Source organism: Ranitomeya variabilis, chromosome 2 (genome assembly GCF_051348905.1).
Source record: "Ranitomeya variabilis isolate aRanVar5 chromosome 2, aRanVar5.hap1, whole genome shotgun sequence".
In the NCBI taxonomy this organism is placed as follows: Eukaryota; Metazoa; Chordata; class Amphibia; order Anura; family Dendrobatidae; genus Ranitomeya; species Ranitomeya variabilis.
In genome coordinates, this window is record NC_135233.1 from 461657396 (window position 1) to 461671542 (window position 14147).

The following is a 14147-nucleotide window of genomic DNA, read 5'->3' on the forward strand; positions in this document are numbered from 1 at the left end:
CTGGTTTTTATGTTTGGCTGCTGTCACACACTAAAAGATGCTTTTTTTAAAAAAAAAATAGTTTTTTTATCGCCATATTTTGAGAGCTATAATTTTTCTATATTTCTGCCGATAGAGTCTTGTTTTTGTGAGACATGTTGACTTTTTTTGATGGTACCATTTTCGGATACATAACATTTTTGGATCGCTTTTTATTCTGATTTTTGGGAGGCAGAATGAACAAAAAACAGTGATTCAGGAAATTTTTTTTATGTCGGTCACCGTGTGGTAAATTTGATAAAGCAGACTTAATTTTTCGGGTCAGTACAATTACAGAACTACCACATTGATATCTTTTTTTATGTTTTGACGCTTTTACACAATAAAAAATATTTTGTAGGAAAAATAATTATTTTTGCATCGTTTTATTCTGAAAGTTACAGCTTTTTTTTAAATTTATGACCAGGTGGGTGGTTCCTCCTTTTTTAAGTGTTGGTGTTTTAAACCCTCTTTTCTTTTTATACTGATTGCGCTATGTAGCTTTTTTTTAAGAAGAACTCGGTGCAAGCACAAAATGTGTAAAAATAAAAGCTATGACATTGCTGTTCCATTCTGCAACTGCTTACTTTATACATCAGCACGGTTTACTCTGAAAGGTCAATCTGCTTTTTCTACTAATAATTATATGTATGTATGTATTTTTTATTTTAAATATTAACTTATATTCTTAAAGAGGTTGTCCACTACTTTTATGATGATGGTCTATATTTAGGATAGGTCATCAATATTTGATTGTCTGGGGTTCAACACCCGGCACCCCCGCTCATCAGCTGTTATCGGTGGACGGCCGGTAGAATTTACTTGAAGAGCTGGCCGTCTACTTGTAGTGGCTGCCAGTAGTACGGCACATCTCCCTCCGATTGATTTTAAAGGGACACTGTCACCTGAATTTGGAGGGAACAATCTTTAGCCATAGGGGCGGGGTTTTCGGGTGTTTGATTCACCCTTTCCTTACCCGCTGGCTGCATGCTGACTGCAATATGGGATTGAAGTTGATTCTCTGTCCTCCATAGTACACGCCTGTCCCTTTAATATTTGCATAGGAGGCGGATGTGCAGTATCCTATGGCAGCCATTACAAGTAGACGGAGCAGCTCAGCAAGTAGGTAATTCCGGCCGGCGGCCGCCAACAGCGATAACAGCTGATCGTCGGGGTGCCGGTTGTTGGACCCCGGCCAATCAGACATTGATGACCTATCCTAAGTATAGACCATCAATGTAAAAATAGTTAGAACTTCTTTAAAAACTGACTGTAAATCTCAATGTAATAACTGACACATACTGAATATTGCAAAACATTTCCAAACTGCAAAACTACAACTCTCATTTAATTGTTTTAGAGTAATATAAATCACGGAGGCTGCTCTGATATTTTTGGATTATTTATATCATTCAATTGTTGCACTTGCATAATGCAAGATATTACATCAGATAATGATTTTGCTGATTACTTTCTTGTTTTCTGCTGTCACCGAAGCCTGAAATAAAATAAAGAAAATTAACTACTAGTAATTTTGACAAGTTAATAAGATTGATAGGTATAGAAATGATAGAGAAAAAGTAAAATGATAACTCATTGGAAAAAAAGAAAACTAATACAAAATGAGAGACCGAAAAGTCAGCTCTAAAAGAAGAAGGGAAAACGTTTTTGTTTTTTGTTTTTTTTTTATATCTAAAAAGAAAAAAAAAAATACAAATAAACCAGATGATAATTATTTGAATACAATATACAGCATAAAAAAATGTCAGAATTGCTGTAAAATAAAAAGAAGTAAAGAAGTGAAAAAATAAATCTGTATCTAAAATGATGAGAAACTGCAACTTGGCACAAAAAATAATCTCTCGCACAACTTTATTAATGGATGGATAAGTAGGCTATAGCTCTCAAAATACAGAGAGGTAAAAATCCATTTTTATGTTTTTTTACAGTGTAAAATAGTTAAAAGGGTTGTCTGCTTTCTTAGTGCAATTTTCATTACAGACTGACCATCACTTCTGTCCATACAATGGCCGCTGATGGAGCATGTGACCAGACTTGTCCATCAGCCACCTCCAATAGTAAAACCACTGGCAAACACAGGCAGAAAATGGCCCCTGTACAAGGACAATATCTGGCCGGCCCGAGAGCTCCTAAAAATGCAATATTGCAGCTGTTTTGGAGGTAGAAATGGGCCCCCTTATCTCTCGGCAGCACAGGTTGTCCAATGATATGTCCGCCCCTGAGTAAGGCATCTTGTATGGGAAAGCTGCATTCCTACTGGAGGATGATGATGGGCAGGTGTGGTCAATGGTTGCACTAACAAGAGAAAGTGGCTAACTGCTTTAACAGTAAAGACTTAAAATACTAAATTGTGGACTTACTGTTTTGTTTTTTTTCCATTCCATTCTAAAAATAAAATCCCAAAATATTTTTTATGTATTTACCCCAAAATTATGCGATCGAAAAAGTAATCAGCTAATCAGCTCGTCCTGTGAATATTGTCATAAAATTAGAGAAAAGAAAGACGAACTACCTAAAACTCACCTCTCATAAAAGTATTGTCTAAATTTAAAGCAACAGTACCAACTCAGAAAGCCTCCTATATAGAACAGGTATTCCACTATCAGCATTGCCAAGGCAAATGAGTAGAGATTTGGGTAACAAAGAATAAGTTCTTCATCCTCATTTATGGTTTTAAACACAAACGAACTGCCTAAAAAGTAAAGAAACACATTAGTGTGTACAACAGCATCTAACTAGCCCTAAAAGATTATCATTCTCACAAAAGACATTTACACACTGCGGATTTGCCGCAGAAATTTCTGCACCTGTCTGATTTATCTTAATATGGTGCTTGTTGGGCCAGCTTCAGATGACACCTAAAATGATCATTCAGAGTTTCATCCTGAAAGCTCAGATGATTTTTTTTTTACTACAGCTATTTTTAATTACAAGACTATTTATGTTTTCCTATGTTACAGAATTGCAATATATTCTTTAAAAAAAAAACGGGTGTCATACTGTGTCTCCATTTTTTTTGCACACATAGACTTAAATGTGCGAGTCTCATGTCCCATTGAATAACTTTGGTCCGAATACAATCCATTTTTTTTTACGGCTAGCACTCAGACCAAAAATACGGTCGTGTGCATGAGCCCTAGTGGTTATAGTCTCCTACAGAGGACAGAGACCTGACGGTGGCATACTGAATAGTGGCACAGAAAATGGTTGCACTGTTGCAGACCACATGGCCTGCAACAACTCCATCAGATCTCAGGGTCACTTATTTTTCTTGGTACACAGCCCTCCAGAACCTCTCATTACACTAAGGCCGGCGTCACACTAGAGAGTTTTACGGACGTATGAGAGGCGCAAAGACTACGCATTGCACACAGACCAATGATTCTCTATGGGGAGCTCCTATCTGCCATATATTTCTCAGCTGTATTTTACGGGCTGAGAAAATGGCAGCATGCTGCGTTTGTCAGCGTATTGGGCAAAAAATCCGCCAATGAAAGTCTATGGGGGCGAGAAAATTACGGATTACACACGGACCATCAGTGTGACTTGCAAGAAATACGCAGCGGTGTTCTATAGAAAAGCCGGTAATTCAGTGCGGTGTACAGTAAAATCACACTGACAGGTTAAAATAGAATAGATCAAATAAATGTCTACACATAGTATAGGGAGATATATATATATATTTATATTTCATACAGCGCTAGATAGCATAAACGCCGGTAATTCAATTGCCGGCTTTTGCTATCTCCCTATCAAACCCGACAGGATATGAGACATGGTTTACATACAGTAAACCATTTCATATCCCTTATTTTTTTACATATAATGTTAGTAGAGTGTGTGTGCAAAATTTGGGGGCTCTAGGTGTTAAAATAAAGGGTTAAATCACGAAAAAAACTGGCGTGGGCTCCCACGCAATTTTCTCAGCCAGAGTGGAAAAGCCAGTGACTGAGGGCAGATATTAATAGCCTAGAGAGGGACCATGGATATTGCCCCCCTCCCCGGCTAAAAACATCTGCCCCCAGCCACCCCAGAAAAGGCACATTTGTAAGATGCACCTATTCTGGCACTTAGCCTCTCTCTTCCCACTCCCGAGTAGCGGTGGGATATGGGGTAATAAGGGGGTTAATGTCACCTTGCTAATGTAAGGTGACATTAAGCCTGGTTAATAATGGAGAGGTGTCAATAAGACACCTATCCATTATTAATCCAATAGTAGTAATAATAAATAAATAATAATAAATAATACACACACACACATTAAGAATAAAGTATTTTAATGAAATAAATACACACATGGGGTTGTAAAATCTTTATTGTACGCTTAATCCACCTGAAGACCCTCATTCTGTAAAAGAAAAAAAAGAAAAAAAGCAACAATATCCCATACCATTCCGGCGTGCTGTCATGTCCCACGCTGTAAATCCATCTGAAGGGGTTAAATAATTTTACAACCAGGAGCCTGCTAATGCAGCTGTTGCTCCTGGTTGTAAAAACTGGGGAATGAATGGAATACAGGGGAACGTAGCATCGTAGACTTGTGGTAATGCGCCCAATGCACCCCCTGCTGGCATAAACTCATATGAACTCTAGCGTGAGAAAATATTCAGAAAAATTCTCACGCTAGAGTTCATATGAGTTTATGCCAGCAGGGGGCGCAGCACTGCAAGTCTACGATGCTACATTCCCCTGCATTCCATTCATTCTCCAGTTTTTACAACCAGGAGCAACAGCTGCTTTAGCAGGCTCCTAGTTGTAAAACTATTTAACCCCTTCAGATTGATTTACAGTGTGGGACATGACTGCATGCTGGAAAGGTATGGGATATTATTGCTTTTTCTTTTTTTTTTCTTTTACAGAACGAGGGTCTTCAGGTGGATTAAGCGTACAATAAAGACTTTACAACCCCATGTGTGTATTTATTTCATTAAAATACTTTATTCTTAATGTGTGTGTGTGTATTATTAACCCTTTTCTACTATTGGATTAATAATGGAGAGGTGTCTTACTGACACCTCTCCATTATTAACCAGGCTTAATGTCATCTTACATTAGCAAGGTGACATTAACCCTTTATTACCCCATATCCCACTGCTACTCGGGAGTGGGAAGAGAGTGGCTCTGTGCCAGAATAGGCACATCTTACAGATGTTCCTTTTCTGGGGTGGCTGGGGGGCAGATGATTTTAGCCAGGGGGAGGCCAATATCCATGGTCCCTCTCTAGGCCATTAATATCTGCCCTCAGTCACTGGCTTTACCACTCTGGTGGAGAAAATTGCGCGGGAGCCCACGCCAGTTTTTTCCGTGATTTAACCCTTCATTTTAACAGCTAAAGCACCCAAATTTTGCACACACACTCTACTAACATTATTAGTGAGGAATATGTAAAAAGATAATGGATATGAAATGATTTACTGTATGTAAACCATGTCTCATATCCTGTCGGGTTTGATAAGGAGATAGCAAAAGCCGACAATTGAATTACTGGCTTTTAAGCTATCTAGCTCTGTATGAAATATACAGTTAGGTCCATATATATTTGGACAGAGACAACATTTTTCTAAGTTTGGTTATAGACATTACCACATAGACAGATGTCTGTCCAGCCTCTGTTTGAAGACTGAGGAGAACTCACCACCTCTTGTGGCAGCCTGTTCCACTCATTGATCACCTTCACTGTCAAAAAGTTTTTTCTAATATCTAATCTGTATCTTCTCCCCTTCAGTTTCATTCCATTGCTTCTCATGTTTCCTTACTTACTGATCACTCTGACCTCGAGGTGCTGTCAAAGCCTTCTGTTATAATTCGACTCCACCTAGAATGGAGGCGGTGTAGCACAACGACTTAACATCTGCACGTGTCCTGTGTTCTATCCCATGCTACACACCGACCACCTACAAAACGCTTCAGTTATAGTACATTATGGCTATGTTCCCACGATGAGTTTTAGGTGAGTTTTTGATGTTGCAGCTTTTCTGCACAATGTCTGCACCTTTTAAGAAAAATAGGTTACTTGCAGTAGCATAGCTACTGGAGGGTGGAGGCTGCGGTCGACTCAGGCCCAGGGGCTCACCCGGAGCTACAGCTAGTCTAAACTGTATCCACGTGCGCAGCGTGGGGTTATGCATATAATGTGGAGGGGCTACTGGGGACCATGCAAATAATGTGGGGGGATACTAGGGGCCATGCATGCAGTGTGGGGGATGCTACTGGGGGCCCTGCATACAATGTGGGGGGCTACTGCAGGCCATACCAACAGTGTGGGAGACTACTGGGGCTAATGTATACAGTGTGGGGGGCTACTGCGGACCATGCATACAGTGTGGTGGACTACTGAGGACCATGCATACAGTGTGGTGGACTACTGGAGGCCATGCATACATTGTGTGGGGATTGCTGATGGAAAAACATAGAGTGTTGAGGGAGCCATCTTAAAGTGAGGGGAGACTTCTGAGGGCCATCTTACAGTGTGGGGACTACAGGGGCCATCGTACAGTTTGGGGGGCTACTGAGGGCCTTCATACAGTGTAGAGGCTACTGGGTGCTGTCATACAGTGTGGGGGTGCTGTCATACACTGGTGCTGTAAATTTGGTGCTGTCATACACTGGTAAGGGACTACTCTGATGCCCATCATGCTCTGTATAGAAATCTGTGGGCCCAACATGCTGTTTATGTGGGAGCTTTGCGGGGTGTCATGCTGTGTAGAGGGGAACTATATACAGTATGGGGGGACTCGGGACATTATTAAATGTTAAGTGGGTACTTAAAGGGAACCTGTCAGCAGGATTGTGCACAGTAACCTACAGACAGTGTCAGGTCGGCACCATTATACTGATTACAATGAGACCTGGGTGATGAGATCAGTATTGTGGTTGCTGTTTAATCTTTATTTTCAGTTTTAAGTTAATGATATGCTTGTGCTCCGTGCGGCCTGTGGGGCGGGGCTTCATGTTGTGCTCGGCTTAGGTATTCATAATGCAGACTTCTGACAGGTCACTGATCCCTCACTGACCTGCCCCCTAGTTTACATAATGAATACATGTACATACTGCAGAACAGAAAAACCATTCTGCAGGCAGGCGCCAGCTGTGGCACCTGCCCTGCAGCATAATTGCATGTTTAGTGTCCTAGTAATCACTGTTCTTCAGGTTATTGATCAAGTAAAAAAAAAAAATTTGAAAATGGCGCCCGCCACGCCTGCGCAGTAGCAGCTTTCGGTGTTTATAGAGATCAGATAGCTGTTATTGCGCAGGCACTGGTGGCGCCATCATGCTGGAGAAGAAAAAAAATGTCCTCCTCCAAGATGGTGCCACCCACGCCTACGCAGTAGCAGCTCTCAGGTGATAACCTTTGGGAGTTCTAGAAGCTCAGGCTTCCACTAATTCCCACAATGATGTAAATGATGCAGCAACTATTGTGAAATAAATGTCAGAGAAATTTTACACACCGTTCTTATGATGTAGGTAACGTTTGAAATATTATACAGGGTGATTCACGCACTACTTTACCCAGAAAAATTGCTGTAACTACTAAAAGAGATGGTCAACCGTATTGAAATTTGGACTTTGGTTCATGAGCAGTGAGAGTGCAATGATGCTCAGCGAGAGAGACGTAGAGAAACATCCTCGCACTGAGTGGTCTTTGCCGACTTGTCACCCCGCCGGTCAACTCCACTAAGAGGTAGACTTCCTGCCCGCCATTCTGTAGTTTACGTGTGATGCTGCATTTCACTCCTGCCGAATTCCTTCTTCATTTGTCAACGATGTACAGTTAGGAGGATCGTGTTTTCATTGTGAAAACGTATTGGAAAGCGGAGTCCTTAAAGAGGAGCCAAAGTGAGTTTCTAAAGAAGTTTGGAGGTCGAAATCCACCATCCAAAAAGTGTAATCTGTCATTAATGAATAACCTGGAACGTTCAGGAACATTACTGGATAGGCATGATGGAGAACATTTTTGGGGGGGTTATTTGATAGGTTGGGGTACAGTAACAAGTTACCAACAATACAGGCAGTCAGAAAGAATATACAGAGAAAAATTCAGGCTATGACCCCAGACTTCCTGCCGAATACATTCAACAATAGGAAATGGCACGTTTAGTTGGGCTTATATGCGAAAGGTGGACATTTTAAACACCTGATTTAAAACCTCCGTTTCTCATGAATCAAGGAATGTACAGTCCAAATTTCAGTACGGTCGACTGTCTCTTTTAGAAGTTACATCCATTTTTCCTTGTAAAGTAGAGCGTGAATCACCCTCAATTATAAATGATGACCACTTACCTGCTACAAACCAGCCAAAGCTAATCCCAATAATAATATATTCTAAAGGCATGCAAAATTTCTCCAGCTGAGATCTTAGAAGCAATAATATAACCGACACCAAATGGACAACTCCATTAATCAGAAGAAAGATGGGCATGTACGGCCTGCTCGGACAGTCATCTTTATGAATGGCTCCTGTGGATAAGTAGGAATTCAGATTAACAGTGTTGGGGGTGGGGTTGGACTAGGAGGCAAGAGACACCTAGTCCAGTAATGATAATCTGCTAATAAAACACTGATTTTATTGAAATAGTAAAACACAGCCTAGTAAGTAACACATCGCTAGAATCAGGGTCTCTGACCCTACATTATGCTGCTCTCAGATTATGTATCAAAAGCCCAAAAGCTTGTATGGGTGTCGTACTTTAGATCGTGAGCTCCAAAATTGACAAGCTGGAAACAGTAGAGATCTACTTTCCTAAGAATGGACAGTAAATGAGCAAATAAAAGCAAAATGGCGGCTGCTGTTTACTATTTGACTGAAAAATAAAAGGGCATCAAAATATTAAAAAATAATAATAAAAATATTATTACAATATATTATTACAATATATTATTACAATGAGTAAGGCGGCAAGACCGTTGAAACGCGTTTGATTTTAATGCACTTTAAGCCTGTGACTGTCACTGGTATGAATCACCCGTTTTTGTGTCTATGGATATGAAGATGGACTTTGGATTTATGTGCTTTTAACAAAAATGGAATAAAAGTTATTTTTTATGGACATCACCCACGCTGGACTTCTGCTTTTCCTTCGTACTACTTGCAGCACTGCATGATCCGTGCGCTGGGACTGAGAGGAGGTGAGCTGATCTTCGTTGCTTTTTCTTTTCTTTAATAATAAAAATACTTATACTCATTTCCCCGGCCTTTCCGCTCCTCACAGTCACCCATCTGGTCCTTGATGCATTTTCTGATCGCCACCGTTCACGCTGAATTCCCCGGAGGGTTCTGCATATGTGCGCTAGGTCACGGCACACGCTATAACATCATGTTGTCATGATTTTTTTGCACTTGTGCAAAACTCTTCCAGGCCTATTCAAAGCCGAAATACCCGGCCCGGAGTGTGAGGCCCGGGGATTTTAGTTAGGGAATCAGAAAAAGGTCTATTGTTTTTCGATCCAGGAACAAGTACTTTTAAAACATTTTTAGCATTTTTTTTTTTTTTTAAATATCCCGTTCTTTATAAAAATAAATAAAACATTAGTAGTCTTGCAATTTTCACTATGGCCACTGTGACTATTTTAGAGTCAAACTTCCTGTCATTTTAAGAAAAGTTTTCAGCCATGGTTCCTCTTGGATCTGCTAAATGGATTGACATGAGCCAAGTCTGTCTGAGGTAGTTCTTTTAGGCAAATGGCTTCAGACAAAGATTACAGTCCCACTCCCTTCACAATGACCTTTGCACATGCTTCTTAAATGTCCAATATAAACATAAGGTCTGAGTCAGTCATTTTCTGTTAATGTTTATGAATTTCCTGAAACACCAGGAAGTATTGGTCTAGAATATTATGGTGACCTCTGTGAAGATTGCAAGATTTCAAATTTTTTATTTTTCAAGAAAAAAACAGAAAAGAGAGGAGCCCACATAGGGTATCTCTGAGGTAAATGGGAATAGGGGGCGAGGAAGTGTTCACCTGGTGGGTTGTGGTGGCACAACTCCAATAGTTCCGCACTCTTAGGGAAATTCCAGTATTTTTTTATTGACGCATTTCAGGTTGAACCAGATCTGTAGTTTATTTTGAAAACGGGTTCGGTTGGGACCTGAAACGCGTCAATATTTCTTTATTTTTAGTACAGTTTGTGATATGGAGTAAAAAAAGCCATACTAAAAAAAAGCATTCAGTGCAAAAACATTTTGTCATTTTTGATGACACATTGCAGTACCAGCTTTCAGATAACTCATGAATTCACTATTAATCACTGATTGTCATATATGATAAGTAACAGAAAGATAATGGAATAATGACTTACCCATTACAATCATAGCTATGCCTAATCCAAACCAGACAATTAACACAGATGTTTGGGCAACTGAAAATTAAAGCAATTGGAAGTAGTTGACTTTTGGTAAAAAAAAAAATCTAAGAAATAATTCTTACAACTTATTTACAGGGGGCTTCCAGAATTAATCTGCTTGAGTCTAGTTTTCCGTGATGAGTTTTTGGTAAGTTCTTGCCATTTTTAAAAAAAATGCAAAGTAACCTATTTTACTTAATGGGTGCAGAAAATCTGCAACATCAAAAACTCATCAAAAGCTCATCTGCAGCTGCACTGACCGGTGGCAGTGGCGGAGAGGAAAAGCTGGACCTGCAGTGGGTGAATAAAACACGTTTTTATTATTTTTAGTGTACATATCTTGTGAGTAAAAAAAGAGAAATTATTATAATCATAGAAATGTTTTTTTGTTTTTTTTTAGGGGGGCGAGGGAAATCAGCATGTTTATCCAAGGATATTATGCATATCATTCACTGCAGTTACTGCGTGGGGAAATATTGGCCTTGATTCAGGTTCTCCAGGCTCCTTGAAATCTGTGTTTTTAGGATTCGGTGTGTAAAATGCTCTTGGCGCTGCCTACAAATAGCATTTTAAATCAAAAGATATTTAGACTGTAAATCAATCGCTTCACCTTTTATATCTCTATCATTATGCGAGGGGATGGAGTCTAGCACGACGCGGTAGTCAAGGGCGAGGCGCTCACCTTCTCCTGTGACGCCCCAGCATGCTACATGAAAAACTGGATCGTAGCTGAGTGCTGGAATTGTGAGGGCCTTGCCCCACACAAGCGTCCTATAGCCAATGGTGTTGGCTGGCCAGGACCATGGGTTTAAGGTTCAATAAAGGAGACTTCCTTTTTAAAACACAGTCTTTACTGGTTCCCCCTACTTCGTCATAGCCTAGCTTGATGCCACAGTCCTGATCAGCACGTCTCTCTACCTGCTCAGCAATTCCACATCCTATTTCTTCCACTACTGGTGCCTTGGATTTACTGCTCAGGACCACCCACTAGTCCCACGAACACAGTCCTCTTTAGGTAAGTTACCTGTGACTTTTAGCAAGCTCAGGGTTTCTCGTGAAAAGTCGTCCTAACCAAGAACCCCTTTAAGGTGGAAGGCCACTCTGTCTTGTCTTCGGTCAGTTTCAGTTTGCGCTACTCCCTTGTCCCTTGGTCTCCTCTCCAGTAGGTCACTCAATGGCAGCAATGCTAGCCACAGACACTTCCTACCACTACTTGAACTTGTCCCTATCTAACTAACCTACAGGAATACTTACACTAATGTCAGTATCTAACTACAGTCACTACCTTATATTGCCGATCTTATGTCCTAAGCCCTAAACCATGACTTGTCCTATACTATACACTACCATCATTATCAATATTACCAGACATTACATGACACAATATATAAAAGAGACACGCAACACTCTACACACTAAAAAGCGATTGGTATCTTCAGGGGCATGAACGCAACAGTCCAGTCCACACCCCTTACAGTAGCACTCATAAATGCAAAAGTAAATTAAATGCAAGTTGTCCTTAAAGGTGATACTTTTTCCCCACTTTTTATACCTTTAAATCTGCCGTACTTTATTCACATGCGATTGTGCACTTTATACTTTGTGTATCTTAGAACTATTTTCCCTTTTCCATGTATATGTCATTACTATATGTCATTACTTATTATTAACTTTTGTGATCTTACATTACTTTATGCTTTATGGCAATTAGAGTTCTTTATTGTACATATACTTTACCCTTTTTTAATAATATCCATACAATAGTACCGCATTTTTCAGACTATAAGACGCACCGGACCATAAGAAGCACCCCAAATTTTAAAAGGGAAAATAGGGGAAAAAAAATTAATGCGTCAAGTGGGGGTCCATCTTACAGTCCGAATTCAGCTTACCAGGGGGAGGGGAAATCGACAGCGCTGGTGGAGCGTGGTCACAGGGGGTGTTCAGTGGTCCGACAATGATACGACCCTGTCCCAGACTGGTACGGCAGTATTCAGTGGTGATCGGTGGAGCTCCGCCAACATTTTGTGAAAATCCAGAGCCCCGCACATCCATTACTGCAATGCGGTGGCCTCTGGGAAAATGACTGCCGGAGGTGGCGCATGTGCAGAATGAGATCTCAGCACAGAGATCTCGTTGCCGAGACCTCAATCTGTGCATGTGCCACCTTCGGCATCCATTTTTGCGGAGGCCACCACATTGCAGCAATGGAAGTGCGAGGGCTCTGGGCTTTCCCAAAATGTTGATGGAGCCTCTTCACCACCGAGCACTGCCGAATACTGCCGCACCAGTCTGGGGTGGGAGTCTTGTCATCGCCCTGCAGCGTCGGACTACCAAACACTCCCTTTTCTCAGCCCAGGGCCGGCAGAATCGCCCGACTCCTGCCGCCGCCACACTCCTGGTAAGTACATTCAGACTATAAGATGCACCCCCATTTCCACCAAAATTCTGAGGCAAAAAAGTGTGTCTTATAGTCCGAAAAATACAGTAATATTACTTTATGCCTTTCTGATTCCTTTTTTTTCCATATTTATTATCATGGAACATGGCTCTGTTCTTAACTACAAAGTACAAAGTTCACCAGTTCCCATAGATTGGCTGTTGAAAGTCCTCGACACAGAAAGTAAATGCTTCAGATGCCAAAAAAGCAAATGAAGGTATCCAGCCATTTGGATATAAACATCATCAATTTGTTAGAACAGCTTAAAAGGTTCCAGGTATATTAAAAATCTTGCAACAAGGCAAAATCCGACTCGTTTCGGAAATAGGATTGTCCTTATTCATTTCCATGACATATAAAACTTCTCCAATTTATTGGTACAGCTTAAAAGGTTCCAGGTACATTAAGAATATTGCATGAAGGTAAAAACTGACGCATTTTGGACATAGAACTGTCCTTAATAATTTTCATCACTAAGGACAGTGCTATGTCCAAAACGCTTTGGTTTCATACATATGAGAATGACTAAGGACAATTCAATGTTCAAAACGAGTCGGTTTTTGCCTACACTACACTAACATTTACGTAGGTTTAGAAAATAAAAAAAGGAACGAGAGTGCTTCTTCAATAATGTTGTTTGCATAATATATTCCTTTAGCTTTTAATATCACTACATCCATAATATTATAGTATTGTTCTTAATATTAATGTGTCCATTACTGATGTAGCAGTGGCACTCTCATCGCCCCTCCTGATAATAGATACTACCAATATATAATATATTTAGCAAGCTCTGATCACACACTTACATAATTCACAGGATAACGCCATATCTTCAGTGTGACAAAAGCCCTGTAGTATCTTGTACAAAACAAAAACTGAGAAAAAAAACACATATTACTTTTCCAAATAAACAGGTAACATGCACTCGGTATAACACGCCTGTCATTATATGGTATTGTTGGATGGAAAGAATGATAGATACAGGGATAGATGGATGGGTAAAGGGATGGATAGATAGATAGATAGATAGATAGATAGATAGATAGATAGATAGATAGATAGATAGATAGATAGATAGATAGATAGATAGATAGATAGATAGATATGGGATAGATATATATGGGATAGACAGATAGATAGATAGATAGATAGATAGATAGATAGATAGATAGATAGATAGATAGATAATTAGATAATAGATAGATAGATAGATAGAGATAGATAGATATTAGATAGATAGACAGACAGACACGTGCACAGATACATATTCACCTCTTCACTGTAGTAAACTAGGATGTGGTATATATTCCCATTTTCAGTTTC

General features: G+C 40.1%; 1 protein-coding gene across 1 annotated transcript; it reads right to left on the bottom strand.

Moving 5' to 3' along the window:
* Nucleotides 1-396: 396 nt before the first annotated feature.
* LOC143809597 (uncharacterized) lies at nucleotides 397-14142 on the bottom strand. The gene is made up of 6 exons (XM_077292642.1): nucleotides 14097-14142; nucleotides 13631-13699; nucleotides 10337-10396; nucleotides 8320-8496; nucleotides 2563-2731; nucleotides 397-1516 (listed from the first exon to the last, which is right to left on the bottom strand). The coding sequence occupies exons 2-6, from the start codon at nucleotides 13650-13652 to the stop codon at nucleotides 1507-1509; spliced, it is 438 nt and encodes a 145-aa protein (XP_077148757.1). The 5' UTR covers nucleotides 13653-13699; nucleotides 14097-14142; the 3' UTR covers nucleotides 397-1506.
* Nucleotides 14143-14147: the final 5 nt, after the last annotated feature.

Excerpts from the sequence above, each read along its gene's own strand:
- LOC143809597 (XM_077292642.1), bottom strand. The coding sequence starts at position 13,652 with ATGGCGTTATCCTGTGAATTAT. Across the intron at positions 10,397-13,630 it reads GGCGTTATCCTGTGAATTAT|TTGCCCAAACATCTGTGTTA; the intron begins GTAAGTGTGTGA and ends TTTAATTTTCAG. Across the intron at positions 8,497-10,336 it reads CATAGCTATGATTGTAATGG|GAGCCATTCATAAAGATGAC; the intron begins GTAAGTCATTAT and ends ACTTATCCACAG.